The 20,584-nt window shown below is 47.6% G+C and overlaps 1 protein-coding gene across 2 annotated transcripts in view; it reads left to right on the top strand.

Moving 5' to 3' along the window:
- Positions 1–20,584, top strand: part of LOC140209887 (voltage-dependent L-type calcium channel subunit alpha-1S-like) — a 419,288-nt gene that overhangs the window by 260,521 nt on the left and 138,183 nt on the right. The window contains exons 27-29 of one of the 2 annotated variants that reach the window (XM_072278518.1): positions 3,046–3,156; positions 13,047–13,130; positions 16,433–16,489. In XM_072278518.1, coding sequence (XP_072134619.1) covers positions 3,046–3,156; positions 13,047–13,130; positions 16,433–16,489 — 252 coding nt within the window. The remainder of the gene's footprint in view (positions 1–3,045; positions 3,157–13,046; positions 13,131–16,432; positions 16,490–20,584) is intronic. The other variant, XM_072278519.1, reaches the window with a different exon arrangement.

Genomic DNA, 20,584 nt, shown 5'->3' with positions numbered 1-20,584 from the left:
GAAGGGGAAAGGGGTTAAGGAGCCAGTGCAGATATAACACAGCACGTATACCATTTTGGTTTCTGTTGACCTAGGCAGGAAAATTCACAGCAGTCAGGTCCCCGACACTGAGCCTGGTTCTTTGACTCAGAAGGGAAGGGGGGAGAGGAGGCGCATTCTGGTGATCAAGAGATTTATTAGTTAGGAGAACGAAAACCTCCTAACTAAACGAAAACCTGCTGTAACGAAAACCAATTTCCCTCGGGATCAATAAAGTATGACTATGACTATGACTATGAAAAGAAAGTTGTGTGGACGAGAATGAGATTTCCAGATGGTATGTTGCCTCTCGGATGCCAGGGTCCGGACATTTTGGATTGAGTCCTCAGCATTCTTACATGAGATTGTGAGCTGTCAGAGGTCATGGTCTATACAGATAATAAAGACATAGGCAGGAAGAGTGACAAGGTTCTTCAAAATGAGTTCAGGGAGTTAGGTGCTAAGTTAAAGGGCAGGACCTCCATGGTTCTTATATGGGGTTGAGTGGGATTCAGGATCAGCCATGAAGGAATGGCGGAGCAGACTTGATGGTCTGAATAGCCTAATTTTGCTCCTATGTGTTATGGTCTAATGATCTCAGGATTGCTACCCGTGCCATGTGCTAGTGAGGCCAGCAACAGGAAGATCATCCAGTTTAAGAGGTGGCTAAGGAGTTGTTGTAGGAGAGAGAGCTTAAGACTTTAGGATCATGGGCTCTCTTCCAGGGAAGGTGGAACCTGTACAGAAGAGATGGTTTGCGCATGATCTGGATGGGGATTAATATCCTAGCGGGAAGGTTTGTTTGTGCTGCATGGCAGGGGGCGGGGTGCTCAGTTAAACTAGATTTGGGGGGGATGGGAACCAGAGTGCCAGAATAGAGAGTGGGGAGTTTGTGGAGATAGATATTGTTAAGACCTCAGATAGAGCCAGGTTGAGCGTGGTGCGTCTAATGTCCTGCATTTATTTCAGTGCAAAGACATATGAGCTCAGGGCATGGATCAACACATGGAATTATGATATTGTAGCCATTAGCGAGACTGGGTTGCAGGAGAGGCAGGACTGGCAGCTCAATATTCCAGGCTACTGTTGTTTTAGACATGACATGGAAGGGAATTAAAGCAGGAGGGGTGGTATTACTAGTCAGGGAAAATATCACAGCACTACTCAGGCAGGACAGACTGGAGAACCCATCGAGTGAAGCTTTATGGGTGGAATTGAGGAATAAGAAAGGCGTGGCCATATTAATGGGGCTATATTACAGACCACCCAACCATCCGCACAAGGGATTCTAGAGGAACAAATTTGTAGAGAGATTACAGACTATTGCAAGAAACATTAGGTTGTTATAGTTGGTGATACTAGTTTTCACATATTGACTGGGGAGTACCTTACTTTAAAAGGATTAGATGGGAAGACTATCAGAGCTTGCAGTGGATCGGGACCAGCTGGAAAATTGTCCTGAAAAATGGCAGCTAGAATTTAATGTAGACAAGTGTGAGGAGGTGCACTTCAGTAGATCTTACACAGTGAATGGTAGGGCACTAAGTAGTGTGGTAGAACAAAGGGATCTGGGAATTCGGGTCCATGATTCATTGAAAGTGGTGTCACAGGTAGATAGGGTTGTTAAGAAAGCTTTCGTACATGGGCCTTCATACATCAAATATCTGGGCCTACAAGTTTGTGAGTCCACTGGAAGCAGGAGGCCCAGAAACGGCCTGTGCTGGGGACTGGAGACAGTCGATGTGTGCGAATAGGGTGGGAGCAAGCTAAGGGACCTGTTCTGCTATTGTTTTATGTTGTTCTGCTGAGCACTGTGGAAATGTTTGTGCTGGAATGTTTGGCAGCACTTGAGGGCTGCCCTCAGCACATCCATAGGTTGTGCCAGTTGTTAATGCAAACAACACATTTCAGATTGACGAAGGGTCTCGGCCTGAAACGTCGACTGTACCTCCTCCTAGAGATGCTGCCTGGCCTGCTGCGTTCACCAGCAACTTTGATGCGTGTTGCTTGAATTTCCAGCATCTGCAGAATTCCTCGTGTTTACATTTCAGATTCTGATGGTTTTACTTACCACACATCTCTCAAAAAAAGTGAAACATGTCGCTCGTGTTAACCAACGCAGTATGAAAATGTGTGGGGGCAGCCCACAAGTATCGCATGCTTCTTGCGCCAGCGTAGCATGCCTACAAAGTTCAGCAGAGCAACACGTTGCCAATGTACAAGGCAGACACAATGACAGCAAACCAACCTTTTGTATACCTCACCCGTAACCAGGGATCACCAGCCCTCGTCCTCTGTGCCTGCCCATCGTGGGCGGTCCTCGACCTCAGGTCACAGGTCTTCCATCTCAGTGCCTGTTGACCCACCCTCTATCCTTGGGGATCGCTGGAGTCCGACATTCAGATCTGGCAACTGACCTCGGAGCTCTGTATCGGCCTGCACACCAACCTTGGGTGTGACCGGCCTCATCCTTGGGGCCCACTGACCTTGGTGACAGGGATTGCTGGTCTTTGTCCTCAGCACTGTACAGGCTTTTTTCCCGGGGGGCATGTTGTGCCAACCTGTATAAATATACTCCCAAGATCAATTTAACCCCTCCCTCCCACATATCCCTCCATTTTGCTAATCTCTTAAATGCCCCTAATGTATCTCCCTCTACCACCACCATGGCAGGGCGTACCCTGCACTCACCACTCTCTGTAAAAAAAAACTACTTCTGACATCACCCCTGTATATTCCTCCAATCACTTTAAAATTATGCCTTCTTGTATTTGCCATTTCTGCCCTAAGAAAAAGTCTCTGACCAGTTGATCTCCAGGTGATGCCTTCTATCATCTTGTACACTTCTATCAAGTCACCTCAGGTGGGTGGCTGCCCCATGGGCTCATGGGATACCGTAATCCCATGGCGATGTCAGAAACTGGTGGCTCCAGGGACCAATTCCATTCTCATTGTGGCTGGGGCTGAGCTCGATGCTGTGATTTGGTATTTGTTCTGCATTTAAATCATCTATCCCTCTCTCCACAGCATTATGAGCAGTCAGAGGAGATGGACCAGCTGTCTGACATGTTGAATGTGGTCTTCACCGGACTGTTTGCACTGGAGATGGTCTTCAAACTCTGCGCTTTCAAAGCCAAGGTGTGTACGAGGCCTATGGGAAGGGGCAGATGAGTGTTGGCAGCCATTTTGGAGAGTGTCCAATCCCAGGCTTGATGGTAGTCTGACCACACTTGGCTAACAACTGCTCAGGCATACATGAGCTTTGAGCACCTCCCACTCTTAGACCCCGACCTTTTTCACTCATGGGACATTACCATGGAGTCTGCAATTAGAATGGTATAGCTTTTGGTTTATCATTGTCACATGTCCCAAGGTATAGTGAAAGGCTTGCTTTGCATGTTTTTATACAGATCAGTTGAGGTAGAATAAGGTAAAATAATAGCAATTGAAGATTAGCTTTATTTGTTACATGTGCATCAAAGCATACAGTGAAATATGCCATTTGAGTCAAGGACCAGCACAGTTTGAGGATGTGGTAGGGGCAGCCCTCTAGTGCCAATGCAGCAGAGAAACTGGAGCACCCAGAGGAAACCAGTGCAGTCACGGGAAGACAGTGGGAATTGAACCCTGATCACTGGTGCTGTGAAGCGTTTCCCTAACTGCGGTGCAACCACACCGCCCTGATGCCGAATGAAGTGTAAAACCACTGTAAAAGGACTGTGCAGGTAAACGATAAAGTGCAAGGTCGTAATGAGGTTGATTGCGAAGCGGAGAGCCCATCTTACCAAACAGGAGGTCCACTTGAGTCTGGCAACAGAAACTGTCCTTGAGCCTGCTAGCACATGCTTTCGGGCTTTTGTACATTCTGCCCTTTTGGAGAGGGGGAGAAGAGAATATATCCTGTCTGTGTGGCGTCTTATGCTGGCCGCTTTACAGAGGCAGCGAAAAGTGTAGACAGAGTCCATGGAGGGGAGGCTGGTTCCTGTGATGTGCTGAGCTGTGGACACAGCTCTCTGCAGGTTCCTGTGGTCACGTGCAGAGCAGTTGTAGTCTGCTCTCCCTAATGTACAGTTACTTAGTTTATTTTAAAGTACAGGGGAAAGGAATAGTAAAAGTGCATTCTGTAAGATTCTGGGGGCCAATAACTCTTCTATTAACAAGAAGTTAGCTGGGAGTTGCTGCATGGGGTTGTGAAAGACATTGGAAGAGATTTGGACTCTGGACTATGTCAATAGATTAAAGAATAAGATTAGCTTTATTTGTCACATTCAAACATGCAGTGAAATGCATCATTTGCATCAGCTTTATTTGTCACATTCAAACATGCAGTGAAATGCATCATTTGCATCAATAAGGATGTGCTGGGTGCAGTCTGCAAGTGTCACCATGCTTCTGATGCCAGGGTATCATGCTCAGAACTCACTAACCCTCCGTACGTCTCCAGAGGAAACTGGAACACTGATGAACGTACAGAGTCCTACAGACAGCAGTGGGAGTTGAACTCTAATTTTACGTCTGATACTGTAAAGCATTATGCTAACCATTACGAGACCTCATTTTGTCATTCAGAAGGTACTGATTTTCTAGGGAAACATTCAGAAATGCATTTTTAAATCCCCTATTTTTAATTAGCAATATAGCATGGTAAGAGGCCCTTCTGACCCAATGAGCTGGCACCGTCCAAATACACTCGTATGACCAATTAGCTTACCAACCTATCTGTCTCTGGGATATGGGAAGAAACTGGAGCACCCGGAGGAAACACAAAGGGTCATGGGGAGAATGTACTAACTCCTTACATATAGTGGCGGGAATCGAACCCTGATTGCTGGTGCGTTGCGCTAACCACTATGTTCAGTGAGATCTCCATAAGTGACACCGCAGCAGCTGTTAATGAGACTTCTTCAGTTAGTGTGCCCACACACAGCAAGGACCACGTGCTTGTCTCTGTGAGGTTGGTGGGGGAAGCAGAATTAACATTGAACACTGGGGAGTGGATTGGATGGTGTTCGTTGCCTGCAGTTTGCAGAGGATGTACTGACAGGATTGTCCTGAGGTACCGTTCATCCACTGAGTGGACAGTGAGCTGACACAAAAGTAACAGAGGCACCTTGACTATTCCACGAATGAAAAGGTTAACATAAGATGAATGGTTGATGGCTCTTGGCCGATCCTCGCTGGAGTTTAAAAGAATGACGGGGGATCTTGTTGAAGCCTATCGAATATTGAAGGGTCTAGACAGAGTGAACATAGGGAGGATGTTTCCTATAGTGGGAGAGTCTAGGAACAGAGGGCACAGCCTCACAGTCTAAGGATGTCCATTTGGAATAGAGGTGAGGAGGAATATCTTCAGCCAGAAGGTGGTGAATCTGTGGAATTCATTGCACAGATGGCTGTGGAAGCCAAATTATTGAGTATATTTAAAGCAGAGGTTGATAGGTTCTTGGTTAGTCAGGGGTGTCAAAGGTTATGGAGAGAAGGCAAGAACATGAGGTTGAGAAGGAAAATAAATCAGCCATGATGAAATAGCAGTGCAAACTGGATGGGCCGAATGGCCTAATTCTGCTCCTATGTTTTATCGTCTGAGATTGGATTAGATTTATTAGTCACTTGTAAATTGGCAGTCTGAGCCTGATGGATAATAAATCGGATACGATGCAATGGTGGAGCAGGCTCCATAGGCCAGAATGGCCTCATCTTATACCTTGGTTTTATGGCTTTATTAATCCTGACCCTGAGGGAAATGGTGTCTCAGCGTATTTCAACAGAGCAAGGCTCCAAGCTGATTCCTGTGCTCAGATCAAGAGCATTACATGCAGGTGGAAGTCTTCCAGAAATGACACAGATGGGCCAGCGACTGACAGCCACAGTCCAGTGTGGGACCACTGACAACTGCACTCCTCTTTCTCCTCTCCCACACTCCACCTTCTGCCTGGCTACTCTTTCTGTCTCTCTCTCACAACCCTGTCTGTCTCTCTCTCTCTCTCACAACCCCCTCTCTCTCTCGTGGACCCCTCCCCTCTCCCTCCCTCCCTCTCTCTCTCTACCTCTCTCCCTTTCTCTCCCCCTCTCTCCCTCTCCACCCCTCCCCTCTCCCCCCTCTCCCCTCTCTCCCTCTCTCCACCCCTCCCCTCTCCCCCCTCTCCCCTCTCTCCCTCTCCCTCTCTCTCTCTCTCTCTCTCTCTCTCTCTCTCTCTCTCTCTCTCTCTCTCTCTCTCACTGGCCCCTCTCACTCTCTCTCTCTCTCTCTCCCCTCTCCCCCTCTCCCTCTCCTCCTCTCTCCCCTCTCCCTCTCCTCCTCTCTCCCCTCTCCCTCTCCTCCTCTCTCCCCTCTCCCTCTCCTCCTCTCTTCCCCTCTCCCCCCTCTCCCCCTCTCTCTCCCTCTCTCTTTTCTCTCTCTCTTGCCCCTCACACAGACCCCTCACTCACACACACATTCTCTCTCTCTCTCTCCCTCCCTCCCCCTCTCTCCCCCCCACTCTTCCCCCCACTCTTCCCCTCTCTCCCCTCTCTCCTCTCCCTCTCCCTCTCGCTGACCCCACTCACTCTCTCTCTCCCCCTCTCTCCCTCTCCTCCTCTCTCCCCCCTCTCTCCCTCTCTCCCTCTCCTCCTCTCCCCCTCTCCCCCTCTCTCCCCCTGTCTCCCCCCCCTCTCTCTCTCTCTCTCTCTCTCTCTCTCTCTCTCTCTCTCTCTCTCTCTCTCTATCATGGGCCCCTCAGTATCTCTCTCTCTCTCTCTCTCACACGGGCCCCTCACTCACTCTCTGTCTCACGGACCCCTCTCCTTCTCACAGACATCCATCTCTCTCTCTCAGACACCAGACACCCCTCTCTCTCTCTCTCTCTCTCACAGGGTTAGACCATAAGACATAGGAGCAGAATCAGGCCATTCAGCCCATTGAGTCTGCTCCCCCAATCCAACATGGCTGATCCTGGATCCCACTCAACCCCATACACCTGCCTTCTCACCATATCCTTTGATTCCCTGACTGATCAGGAAACAGTCAACTTCCGCCTTAAATATACCCAGGGATCTGGCCTCCACCAGTCTGTAACAGAGCAGATTCACTACTCTCTGGTGAAAACATTCCTCCTTACCTCTGTTCTAAAGGGTTGCCCCTCAATTTTGAGGCTGTGCTCTCTAGTTCTGGATACCCTCACTATAGGAAACATTCACTACACATCCACCCTATCTAGTCCTTTCAACATTCAGTAAGTTACAATGAAATCCCCACACATTCTTCTAAATTCCAGTGAGTACGGGTGCAAAGCTGCCAAACGCTCCTCATATGTTAAACCCTTCATTCCCTAGATCATCCTTGTGAACTTTCCCTGTACCCTCTCCAATACGGGCCCAAAACTGTTGACAATATGGCCTGACTAGTGTCTTAAAAAGGTTCAGCATCTCCTCCTTTTTATATTCTAATTCCTGTTAAAGGAATGTCAAAATTACTTTTGCCTCCTTTACCACGGACTCAACCTGTAAATTAACCTCTGGGAGTCTTGCATGACGATTCCTAAGTCCCTTTGCACCTTTTATCCACCTTGTTCCGAATGCTACACGTATTTAAATACAGCACCTTTAGTCCTGCATTCTACACCCTTTTGAATATTGCCTCTATTAACTCTTTGCTCTGTCTACATTTGTACCCAATCACTGGCTGCTTCTTCCTTACATTCATGTTACACCCATCATCTACTTGTAAGCCTATTGGCTCATCCTCAGCTCTATCATGCTGGTTCCCATCTCCCTGCCATATTAGTTTAAACCACTCCCAACAGCTCAAGCAAACCTGCCGGTGAGGATATTGATCATCTCGGATTCAAGGGCAATCTGTCCCTTTTGGACGGGTCTCACCTGCCCCAGAAGAGGTCCCAATTATCCAGAAATCTGAATCCCTGCCCCCTGCTCCAGTTCTTCAGCCAGGCATTTATCTGCCACCTCATTCTATTCCTATCCTCACTGTTGCCTGGCACAGGCAGCAATCCTGAGATTACTACCCTCGAGGTTCTGCTTCCTTGCATCCTTCCTAACTCCCTGCATTCTATTTTTAGGACCTCCTCCTTTTTTCTACCTATGTCATTGGTACCAATATATACCACAATTTCTGGCTGCTTACCCCCCCTTTTCAGGATATTGTTGGCACGTTCAGAAACATCACAGACCCTGGCACCCAAGAGACAAACTACCATCCGTGTAGTTGTAGATGTTAGAGGCAAACTAACATCTTCTCCCCACGCTACTCTTTGCTTTCTATAGCGACCATTCTCTCTGTGATTCCCTTGTCCACCCATCCTTCCCCACTGGTTTCCGTCCTGGCATTTATCCCTGCAAGCACCTCACCTCGATTCAGAGTCCCAAACAGTCCATTCAGGTGTTGTAATATTTCACCTGCAAGTCTTCCGGGATAAACTACTGTGCTCCCAATGCAGTCTCCTATACTCAGAAAGACCCGACCTAGATTGTAGATGCTGAGTTCCTCCAGCATTTTGCGTGTATGTTATTCTGGATTTCCAGCATCTTTAAAATCTCTTTGTGTTTCTGATGTCTGGTTCTTCGTTAGTAAGGTGCGATGTAAACAGATATCCAGCAACCGTCCTGCGTTTAACCTGGGTAGAGGAGGTGTTGACAGTTCAGCACCGTGAGTGCGGGGACTCGGGGAGGAAACAGCAATACGTTACTCCAAAGAAAAGAGCTTTAGCAAAAGGAGAGACTTGCACTGGGGGACTTCACTGTACGGCAAGCTTTCTTACACAAAAAAAAACACACAAGAGGAACTCAGCAAGTTAGCCAGCATCTATGTACAAAGTACAAAAGATCAAAGTTCAAAGTAAATTTATTATCAAAGTATCTTGAAACTCTTTTTTACCGGGCGTCTCTGGAGATGTGGCTTGTTAGCCCCTCACTAACAGCTACTGGACTCAGCGGTGAGAAAACCACCTTTCTGAGCTTCTGTACGTCTATGGTCGATAAGACAGGTCCCACCAAACCCAGGGAGTTTGGGATGTCTCACGCACCTGAACCCCAATCTGAGTGAATACTGTGTAAGTGCTGCCAACTTACAATTACCCGTCAGCAAGAAATAACAGATCGTACGCTGTATACAATTATAAAGAAAGCACATTTCCACCCGGCGTTCTCTAGAACTTTCTCCCAATTCCACCAACCTGATTGGATGACACTATATTCCTAAGCATGAACATCCCAACCCCTTATCTTTAGTTCAAACCCAAGCACGCTGGAAGCAGAATAGACTGCTCTTACCAGAACTGCTAAAATGAAATAGCTGCAGCATAACAGTAAAAATCTTAACCAGAGAGTTACACTTATATGTCACCATTATGCAACCCTGAGATTCATTTTCTTGCAGGCATTCACAGTAGAACAAATAAATGCTAAAAAATCAATGATTGACAAGCACGTAGACTGACAAACAACCAATGTGAAAAAAGCACAAAGTGTACAATCAATTAATCAATCAATAATTATACTGGGAATGAGTTGTTGAGTCTTTGAAAGTGAGATTGTAGGTTTTGGAATCAGTTCAGTGATGGGGTGAGTGAAGTTATTGCCTCTGGTTCAAGAACCTGATGGTTGTAGGGTAATAATAGTTCTGAACCTGTATGGGTCCTGAGACTCCTGTACCACCTTACCAATGGCAGCAAGAAGAGAGTGGGGGTCCACGATGACGCATACTTAGTGGTGGGAAGAGGGGGGGATCAGCCCGAAACATCAACTGTTTACTCCCCTCTGTAGATGCTGCCTGACCTGCTGAATTCCTCCAGCATTTTTGTGCATGTTGCTCTGGGTTTCTAGCATTTGCAGAATATCTTGTGTTTACACTTTTACCATAATTCTGATTTTGTTCATTGTTGTTTCTTCTGCCTCCCCATGCCTGCTGAAAAGGCCTCAACTTGGTGAGCAAGAAACCAGATTTCACCATTACCACAGCCAACCTGTGCCCAAAATACACATGGGGCACACCACTCTGGGCCGTCCATATACTGGGCCCCTGCACGTTCAGTTTGTCAGTCCTCCATGTTTCTGAGCATGCAAGCCACAACAATTATTCACAGAGCAAAACCCCAAAATGCTTCTTGCAACAGGCCTCATACCCTCCTGCCCAGCTTTCCAACCCACCCCTCACACACTACCACTCCTCATTCCCTCCATCCCCCTCTCCTTTCTCTCATCTCCCTCTCCTCACCACCTTCCATTTTCTTCCCCCTACCCACTCTATTCCTCTTCCCCCTCTGCCCCTCTTTCCCTTTCCCTCTCGATCCCCCTTCTCCCATTCATCCCCTCCACAATCTCCCCCTTCACTCACACCTTCTCTCCTACCTTACCCCTGTTTCCCCTCACTCCCGCTCACATTCCCTGTCTCTCACTCTGCTGCCCCTAACTTCTGTCTCTCTCCTGTGACTCTCTACCCCCTCCCTTTCTCTCCATCTCACTCCATCTCTCCTCTCTCTCCTGCTCTCTTTCTTCCCCATCTCCCCCCTCTAACCCTGCAATCTCTCCCTCCCTCTCCCCCTCTTTCCTTCCTTCTCTACCCCTTTCCACCTCACCTGTCTCTTCCTCTCCACCTACCCCTCCCCCTCTTTCCCACACACTCACATCCCCTCTCCTGGAACCCTCTCTCTCCCTTCTTTTGACTCCTTCCTTCTCCTCAATCTTTCTCCCTCCTCTCCCCCCTTATTCCCCTCCTCTCTCCACCATCTCTCTCTCCCCCCTCTCTACCTCTCTCTCCCCATCAATCTCCCCCACTCTCTCCCTCCCTTCTCTTTCCTCTCTCTTTCAACCTCACTCTCACCCCTTTCCTCCCTCCATCTCCTTCCCTCTCCCCTTCTTTCCTCCCTCTCTCCTCTCCCCCCTCAGTCTCTTCCTCTGCCTCCCTCCTCTCTCACCCTTCTCCTCCCACCTCCTCATATCCCTGTGCCCTTTGCATATCCTCTCTTTATCATTCTCTCTTTTATCCCCTCTCACCCACTCTCCCTGTCCTCTCCCCTCTCTCACTCCCCCACCTCTCACACCACTCACTCTTCTCCCTTTCTCATCTTTCTCCCCCTTCTCTCCCTCTCATTCTCTTCCCACTCTCTTCCTTCTGACTCCCCTCCACTCCTTGACTCTTTGTCCTTCCCCTCTCTATCTCCAGCCTCACCCCACCCCTTTCTCTCCCTCTCTCACACAGTCTCTCTCTTCCCCTAGCTCTCTCCGCCTCTCATTTCCTCTCCCTCTTTCTCCCCTATCAATCCCTCAGTCCATCTCCTACCATCCTCTCTACCTGCTCTATCCCTCTCTTTCCCCCACTCTCCTCCTCTTTCCACCTCTCTCACCCCCTCCCCATCTCGCTCTACCCCCTCTCCATCTCTCTGCCCTCTCTCTCTCCCCCTTGCATCACTCCCTCTCCCACCTCCCCGCCTCTCACTCCACCTCTCTCTCCTGCTCTCTCCCCTCTCCACCCGTTCTCTTTCCCTACCTCTCTGTCCCCAATCTCTCCCGCTCTCTCCTATTTACTCGTCCATCCCCTCTCTCCCTCCCCTCTCTCTCCTGCCTCCCACCCCTCCCCCTCTCTTCCCCCCTCACACTCTCACTTCAACCATAAGACATAGGAACAGAATTCAGCCATTCACCCCATTGAGTCTGCTCTGCCTTTCCATCATGGCTGATCCCAGATTCCACTCAACCCCATACACCTGTCTTCTCGCCATATCACTTGATCCTCTCCCTATCTCTCTCCCCTCTAGCCCTTCACTGTCCCATCTCCCACCCCCTTGCTCTCTTTTCCACTAACTTTCCCCCTCTCCATCCCTCTCTCCCTCACTCATGCTCTCTACTGCACTCTCCATTCTTCTCTCTCCCTCCCTCTCTTGCTCTCTATACCCCTCTCTCCCTTCCCCTCTCCCCCTCCCCATTGCCCCCTCTCTCCACCCCACTCCATCCCCCCTCCAGCTTTCTCTCTCTCCCCTTTCTCTTCACCCTCTTTCCTCTTCACTCCACAACTTCTCCACATCTCTCTCCCTTTCCCTCCCCTCTCCAGCCTTCTCTACCCCTTTCTCCTCACTCCCTCCACCCTCCCTCTTCCACGCTTTCCCCCTTCTTCCCCTTTTTTCTCCCCCTCTCCAACTTCCATCTCTCCCTACCCCTCCCTCCTCTCTCCACTCCCCTCCTGCACCCTCTCTCTCTTCTCCTTCTCACCCCCTCTGTCTCTCTCCCTCTCCTATCTCTCAATCCCCACCTCTCTCTAGCTCCACCTCTCACTCCCCCCCCTTACTCTCCCTCACTCTCTGCCCTTCTCACTCCTGGCCACCTCTTTCTCCCTTTTCCCTACCCTTTCTCTTTCCCTAACTCTCTGTCCCCCACTCTCTTCCTCTCTCTCTCTCTCTCTCTCTCTCTCTCCCATCTGTCTTCTCCTCTCTCTCCTCCCGTGCTTCCCCTCTCTCCGCTCTACCCCTTTCTCTCCCCCCTTGCCTTCTCTCCCCTTCCTCTCCACCTTCTCTCCTCCTCTCCACTTCTCTCCCCACCTCTCTACCTCTCCACCTTCTATTTCTCTCCCTCACTCTTTCCCCTCTTCTTCTTTACTTCTCTCTCCTCTTCTCCCCGCTCTCTGCTCCTTCCTCTCCTACGTTCTCCCCCTTATCCCCTCTCCCTCACCCCTCTCTCTCCCTCTCCTCTCTCTCTCCCTCTCTCCTTCTATTTTGTTGTCCCTCTCTCTCCTCTCCTTCTCACCCTCTTCCTCCTTTTCTCTTTCCCTCTGTCCCCATGCTTTCCCCTCTCTCTTCTCCATTTCCCCCATTCTCTCCCCTTCTCCTTTCCTCTCTCACCCACCTCTCCCTGACCTTTCCCTCCATACTTCCCCTCCCTGCACCCCTACCCCTTCACCTCTCCTCCCTCCCATCTCCCCTCACTACCCACCCTGCTAACCCTCCCTCTCCTCTTCCTCTCCCTCTTTCACCTCTCTTCCCCATCTCTCTCTCTCGCCTCTGTTGTCAGATGTCTCACTCTCCTTGTGTTTGCGCTCTCCCCAGGGTTACTTCGGAGACCCCTGGAATGTCTTTGACTTCCTGATTGTTATTGGGAGCATCATTGATGTCATCCTCAGTGAAGTAGACGTAAGTACAAGGTCTGCCCCGCATGCACGTAATAGTGTACTAGTGTGTGTGTGTGTGTGTTACACACCACTATTGTGTGCCTGTGTCTGTGTTACCCTGTGCTGCAATGAACCTGTGTATCTGTGTGTGCATCTGTCTGTATGCGATCTGCACTGGTGTCTACCTGTGTGTGTTACATCGTACTGGTGTGTGCCTGTGTAACTGTGTGTGTGTTACACTGTACTGTTGTGTGTCTCTGTAACTGTGCATCTGTCTGTGTGTGTTACTTTGTGCTGCAGTGTTCCTGCCTCACTGCCTGTTACTCTGGGATGTCTCCTTGCCTGCCCTGCCTTGCCTTCAGGTGATATTTTGATCAGACAGTCATGGGCACAGTTTGCACTCGGTGATCACTGATTTTCCACTGTCCACACCCTGGGGACTGGAACTAGTATCAATAACAGGTACTCACTGGTCCCTGTTGGGGTGACTGCAGGGCCAGAACCATTTACCTGTCTGACATTCACCGGATCACATCACCATGCATGTAGACACGTAGAGCAGCTAGTGATGAGTGCAGTTTGCAACACAGGTTCATTTTTGTCGTATGACCAAGGGACAGTGAAAAGCTTGTCTTGCATACTATTCATACAGATCAGATCATTAAACAGTGCATTGAGCTAAAACCACAACTTTGCAGAATGAAGTGTAAAAACATTGCAGGTAGACAATAAAGTGCAAGGTCATAACAGAGTAGGATGTGAGGCCTGGACTTGATCTTATTGTATAAAAGGTCCAACAAGAAACTGATCACAGCGGGCTAGAAGCTGTCCTCGAGCCTGGTGGTACATGCTTTCAGCTCCTTGTATCTTCTCCCCGATGGGAGCGGGGAGATGAGAGGATCTCTGGGGTGGATGGAATCTGAACTGTGATGATGGTGACATCCTTTGTCCCAGGGAGTGTAATGGGAAAATTGGAGTTGTGTCATTATCTTATGGATGGTATAGAAGATTCAGTGAGCCTGGTTTCCAGCTCTATCTTTCTCTATCCTTTACTCCATTTTTGCATAGATCCCTCCTTTCTGTCCCCCCTCTCACTCACTCTCTGCCCCCTCCCCTTCCCCCTCTCCCTCACCTCTCTGCCCCCTCCACCTCCCTCTTTTCCCCTCCCTCTCCCCAACCTCTCTGCCCCCTCCACCTCTCTCCCCCTTTTCACTTTCCCCCACCACCATTTGCCAAACTGTCATTCTCTCTTTGTTCCTTGCCTCTCCTCCCTTACACAATGACAAGGTCTCATCTATCTCTCCTTGCTCTATCTCCCTCACCAATTCCCTCTGTTCAGTTCTTTGTTCCCCTTGCACCTTGCATCCTTCCCCCTTTTGGTCAACTTTTCCTACTCCCTCTCTTCACCAAACCCTCCCTCACCCGCCTCTGTCCACTCACCCACCGGCAAATGGAGTTTAATGAGGAAGTGGGCGGTTAGAAATCCAAGTTAGAAGTCCAAATTGGGGGATGCTGGAGGTGGTAAGAATGTAGGGGATAAAGGTTTCATTGTGTGTGAATGGCCTATGGAATCAAATTTTACACTCATTCTCCCATGCCTTTTTAGGGCAGTTTTTTCAAGATTGCAATAATTTTTTAAAATGTTTCACAATATTCATTCATGACGATACAGAATACATTGCCGAATCAGAATCGGATTGTATGTTGTGAAATTTGATGCTTTACGGCAGCAGTGCAGTGTAATCTATAAACAGTGCAGCTACCCACTCAGTGACCACTCTGCCGAATAAAGTGTCTATTCATTATTTCTGCTGCTGTAGCCCATCCATTTCAATGTTCAATGTGTTGCGCTCTTCTGCCATTCTCCTCTGACCCTATTTTTGGCCACGGAACTGTTGCTCACTGAATTTTTGTTTGTTTTTCACACCAGTCTCTGTAAGCCGTAGAGACTGTTGTGTCAAAATCTCAGGAGATCAATTTCTGAGATACTCAAATCACCCCATCTGGCACCAGCAATCTTTGCATTGTGAAAGTCACTTGTATCATATTTTTTCCCCATTCTGATGCTTGGTCTGAGCAACAACTGAATTTCTTGACCATGACTGCATGCTTTTGTGCATTGAGTTACTTCCACATGATTAGCTGACTAGATGTTTGCATTAACCAGCAGGTGTACCTAATAAAGTGGCCCCTGCATCAATGAAAATAAATAAATAGTGCAAAAATATAGAGGTGGTGCTCATGGGTTTGTGGACTGTTCAGACCTAAAATGCTAAGTGTGGGCCTTCAGGCTCTTGTACCTCCTCTCTGACAGTAGAAATGATAAGAGGGCACGTCCTGGGTGATGCTGCCATTTTGAGGATCACCTTTTGAAGATGTTCTGTTTGCCGAGGAGATCAGTACCCATGATGGAGCTGGCTGAGATTACACCTCTCTGTAGCTTTTCTGATCTTGTGCAGTGGCCCCTCTAGACCAGTTGATGACTCATCCAGTTAGATAGAATGCTTTCCATGGTACACCTACAGAAGTTTGCTAGAGTCCTTGATGACATACCTGTAGGTACTTATAGAGAGAAAGAAATAATCCTTTAAAAGCTCAGGCTGTGGAAACAGGCACAGAAGGAGAGTTGAGGCCTGAGGCAGGCTTGTGGGGCCAGGCAGCATTCTCCTGCTCTTATTTGCTTGTGGTCTTGCTGACATCCTCCTCTCTGAATTTCCTCTGTTTCTTCCTCTTTTCTCCTCTCTCCCTCTGTCCCTTGCCTCTTGTACTTTACCCTACTATTGCTGTCATGCCTTCTGTACTGCATTTTCTCTAACTGTCGTTCTCACAGTCTGTTTATTTCTCTCTCTCTCTCTCTCTCTACCTGTCTGTCAGTCTCTCCCACTGTCTCTCTCTGTTTCTGTCTGTCTGCCCGGCTCCCTCTTTCTCCCTGTCTGTCTGACTCTCTCTCTACCTGTCTGTCAGACTCTCTCTCTGTCTTTGTCTGTCTGTCTCTTTCTTTCTCTGTCACTGTCTCTATCTGTCTGTCAGTCTCTCCCTCTCACTCTCCCTCTTTCTCACACTCTCTCACTCACTTCCACACTTCCTCTTTTCCCCTCTCCTCCCCGTGCTTTTCTTACATTGTCCATTTCTCTTCCCCTTGACCACTCTCTGTCTGTGCTGTGTTCCCTTCCCCTCTTTACCTTGTTGCTCTCACCCCTATCACTCTCCTCTCTGTCTCTTGCCCCCTGCCACTCTCTAACTGTTCTCACCTTTCCCCACTCCTGACACCCCCCTCGCCCCTCCCTGACATGCTGGCTGCTCACTTCTCCGTTTCTCCGACAGATAGCTCTTGCCTCCAGCGGGGGTCTCTACTGCCTGAGTTCTGGATGCGGATCCAGTGTAAATATCTGGCAGCATGCGGGCTTGGCTGTGTGTTGTGCTGTGTTTCCAAGTGTGCTTCTGTGTGGTATGTGGAATTCACCATGGAAGTTGGAATAATCAGCTACCCTCTCAGGTTCCAACACTCAAAGAAGCAAAGAAGTCTGTCCTGATGTCCCATTATTGGGATTTGGGCTAGATCCTGGTAGTGGGCTAATCCATGGGGTCTGATCTGAATGGGGCCTTTTAATGGGATCCCAGTCCACACAATGCATCCCAATAATGGGGCGTCCTGTGGGGTATCAATTCCATAAATGATCCCGATAATGGGGCATCCCGTGGTATCCCGATCCCATGATGGATTCCAATAATGGGACATCCTATGGTATCACGATCTCATAGTGGATTCCAATATTGGGACGTCCTGTGGGCATCTGGACCCAGTCTCTGATTCTAATTATCAAGAGAATCTGCAGCTGCTGAAAATCCAAAGCAATGCCTACAAAATGCTGGAGGTCAAGCAGCATCTTTGGAAAGGAATAAAAAGTTGCCATTTTGGATCAGACCCTTCATATCCTTTCTGTTTTCCCATAAGTCCTAGATGGAGTGGATGTGGAGAGGATGTTTTCTATACTGGGTGAATCTAGGACCAGAGAGCTCAGAATACAAGAACGTCCCTTTAGAACAGAGATGAGGAGGAATTTCTTTAGCCAGAGGGTGGCAAATCTGTAGAATTCATTGCCACAGGTGGCTATCGAGGCCAAGTCACTGGCAGATTTAAAGTAGAGGTTGATAGGTTCTTGATCAGTCAGTGTGTCAATGGTTATGGGGAAAAAGCAGGAGAATGGGTTTGAGAGGGAAGACAAATCAGCCATGATAGAATGGCAAATAGCCTAATTCTCCAATGTCTTATGGTTTTACAGGTGCAGAGTACCATCATACTGTGCCCAGACACCCCACTCTCATCTCCTCACTTTGCTTCTTTGAGGTGTATGGACACGTAACCAACTCATTGTAGATGGAAGTAGATCTGTTAACACTGGTTGTCTCACAGATGATTAAATATTTACTGATGTTGAACCCCAACCTATGTTGATGGAAGAATTACTGGTCCTCTATATTAACCTTGTGAGGAATTACCTTCTGGGTCTCCCTTTACCACAACCACCCCCTCCTTCTCTCACACTAACTCCTTCCAGTTGTGCTGTTCCCTCTTGTGAAGGGGTCTCTTTCCCTAATACCACATCAAACACGCATGATGTTTGGTCCATTTGGATTCTGGTCAGCAGTGCTGAGTGCTGCTGGTGTTCCTCAGCACTGCAAAGCTGGAAACAGGGGCCTAGGTCCAGCCATTTCCGTCTCTGCCCACTACAGTGCTGACACACCAAAGAACAGGCTTGAACGTAAAGTCCGTGAAACAGATACTGTCCTGAAGAAGAAGATTTTACATTTTATCTTCAAATGGAAGAGCCATGGAGGATTATACAGAACATGAAAGAGAGATACAAGAGATTCTGCAGATGCTGGAAATCCAAAGCAACACACACAAAATGCTAGAGGTTCTCAGCAGTTCGGGCAGCATCTATGGAAATGAATAAACAGTCGATGTTTTGGGCTGAGACCCTTCATCAGGACTGGAAAGGAAAGGACAAGGTGCCAGAGTAAGAAGGTGGGGGGAAAGGAAGGAGGACAAGCTAGAATGTGATTGGTGTGACCAGGTAGGTGATGTAATTAGAAGCTGGGAGGTGATAGGTAGAAAAGCTAAAGGCCTGGAGAAGAAGGAATCTGATAGGAGAGGAGAGTGGACAATGTGAGAAAGAGAAGAAAAAGGGACACAACGTGAGGAGAAAAGGCCAGAGTGGGGAATAGAAGAAAAGGGAAGGGGAATGAAAAAAATTGCCAGGAGGAGAAATTCATATTCATGGACACAGAGCATTGAACTGTACAGTACAGGCCCTTCACCTTCAGCTCAAAATATGGTGTCAACCTTTTAACCAGCATTGTATATAACCATATAACAATTACAGCACGGAAACAGGCCATCTCGGCCCTTCTAGTCCGTACCAAACTCTTACCCTATCCTAGTCCCACTGACCTGCACTCAGCCCATAACCCTCCATTCCTTTCCTGTCCAATTTAACTTTAAGCGACAACATAGAACCTGCCTCAACCACTTCTGCTGGAAGCTCATTCCACACAGCTACCACTCTCTGAGTAAAGAAGTTCCCTCTCATTTTACCCCTAAACTTTTGTCCTTTAATTCACAACCCATGTCCTCTTGTTTGAATCTTCCCCACTCTCAATGGAAAAAGCCTATCCATGTCAACTCTATCAGTCCCCCTCATAATTTTAAACACCTCTATCAAGTCCCCCCTCAACCTTTTACGCTCCAAAGAATAAAGACCTAACTTGTTCAACCTTTCTCTGTAACTTAGGAGATGAAACCCAGGCAACATTTTAGTAAACCTCCTCTGTACTCTCAATTTTATTGACATCTTTCCTATAATTCGGTGACCAGAACTGTACACAATAATTCAGATTTGGCCTTACCAATGACTTATACAAATTCAACATTACATCCCAACTCCTATACTCAATGCTCTGATTAATAAAGGACAGGAAACCAACAGCTTTCTTCACCACCCTATCCACATGAGATTCCACCTTCAGGGAACTATGCACCATTATTCCTAGATCCCTCTGTTCTACTGCATTCTTCAATGCCCTACCATTTACCATGTATGTCCTATTTTGATTAGTCCTACCAAAATGTAGCACTTCAACATTTTTCAGCATTAAACTCCATCTGCCATCTTTCAGCCCACTCTTCTAACTGTCCTAAATCTCTCTGCAAGTTTTGAAAACCTACCTCATCATCCACAACGCCACCTATCTTATTATCATCTGCGTACTTACTTATCCAATTTACCACCCCATCATCCAGATCATTAAAATATGTGACAAACAACATTGAACCCAGTACAGATCCCTGAGGCACACCGCTACACACCATCCTCCAATCTGATACACAGTTATCCACCACTACCCTCTGGCGTCTCCCATCTAGCCACTGCTGAATCCATTTTACTACTTCGATATTAATGCCTAACGATTGAACCTTCCTAACTAACCTTCCGTGTGGAACCTTGTCAAAGGCCTTACTGAAGTCCATATAGACAACATCCACCGCTTTACCCTCATCAACTTTCTTAGTAACCTCATCAAAAAATTTAATAAGATTTGTCAAACATGACCTTCCACACACAAATCCATGTTGACTGTTCCTAATCAGACCCTTTCTATCCAGAAAATTATATATAGCATCTCTAAGAATACTTTCCATCAATTTACCCACCACTGACGTCAAACTCACAGGCTGATAATTGCTAGGTTTACCCTTAGAACCCTTTTTAAACAATGGAACCACATGAGCAATACACCAATCCTCTGGCACCATTCCCGTTTCTAATGACATTTGAAATATTTCTGCTCGAGCCCCTGCTATTTCTACACTAACTTCCCTCAAAGCCCTAGGGAATATCTTGTCCGGACCACTTCTGCTGGAAGCTCATTCCACACAGCTACCACTCTCTGAGTAAAGAAGTTCCCTCTCATTTTACCCCTAAACTTTTGTCCTTTAATTCACAACCCATGTCCTCTTGTTTGAATCTTCCCCACTCTCAATGGAAAAAGCCTATCCATGTCAACTCTATCAGTCCCCCTCATAATTTTAAACACCTCTATCAAGTCCCCCCTCAACCTTTTACGCTCCAAAGAATAAAGACCTAACTTGTTCAACCTTTCTCTGTAACTTAGGAGATGAAACCCAGGCAACATTTTAGTAAACCTCCTCTGTACTCTCAATTTTATTGACATCTTTCCTATAATTCGGTGACCAGAACTGAATATATATATTCCTTAAAAGTGCCAGTACTTCCTCTTCTTTAATTGTCATACTTTTCATAATTACCCTACTTGTTTCCTTTACCTTACACAATTCAATATCCTTCTCCTTAATGAATACCGAAGAAAAGAAATTGTTCAAAATCTCCCCCATCTCTTTTGGCTCCGCACCCAGCCGCCCACTCTGATTCTCTAAGGGACCAATTTTATCCC

The sequence above is a fragment of the Mobula birostris genome, chromosome 14 (genome assembly GCF_030028105.1).
Source record: "Mobula birostris isolate sMobBir1 chromosome 14, sMobBir1.hap1, whole genome shotgun sequence".
In the NCBI taxonomy this organism is placed as follows: domain Eukaryota; kingdom Metazoa; phylum Chordata; class Chondrichthyes; order Myliobatiformes; family Myliobatidae; genus Mobula; species Mobula birostris.
The sequence above is the reverse complement of the archived record's forward strand: the minus strand, read 5'-3'. Positions and strand labels throughout refer to the sequence as shown.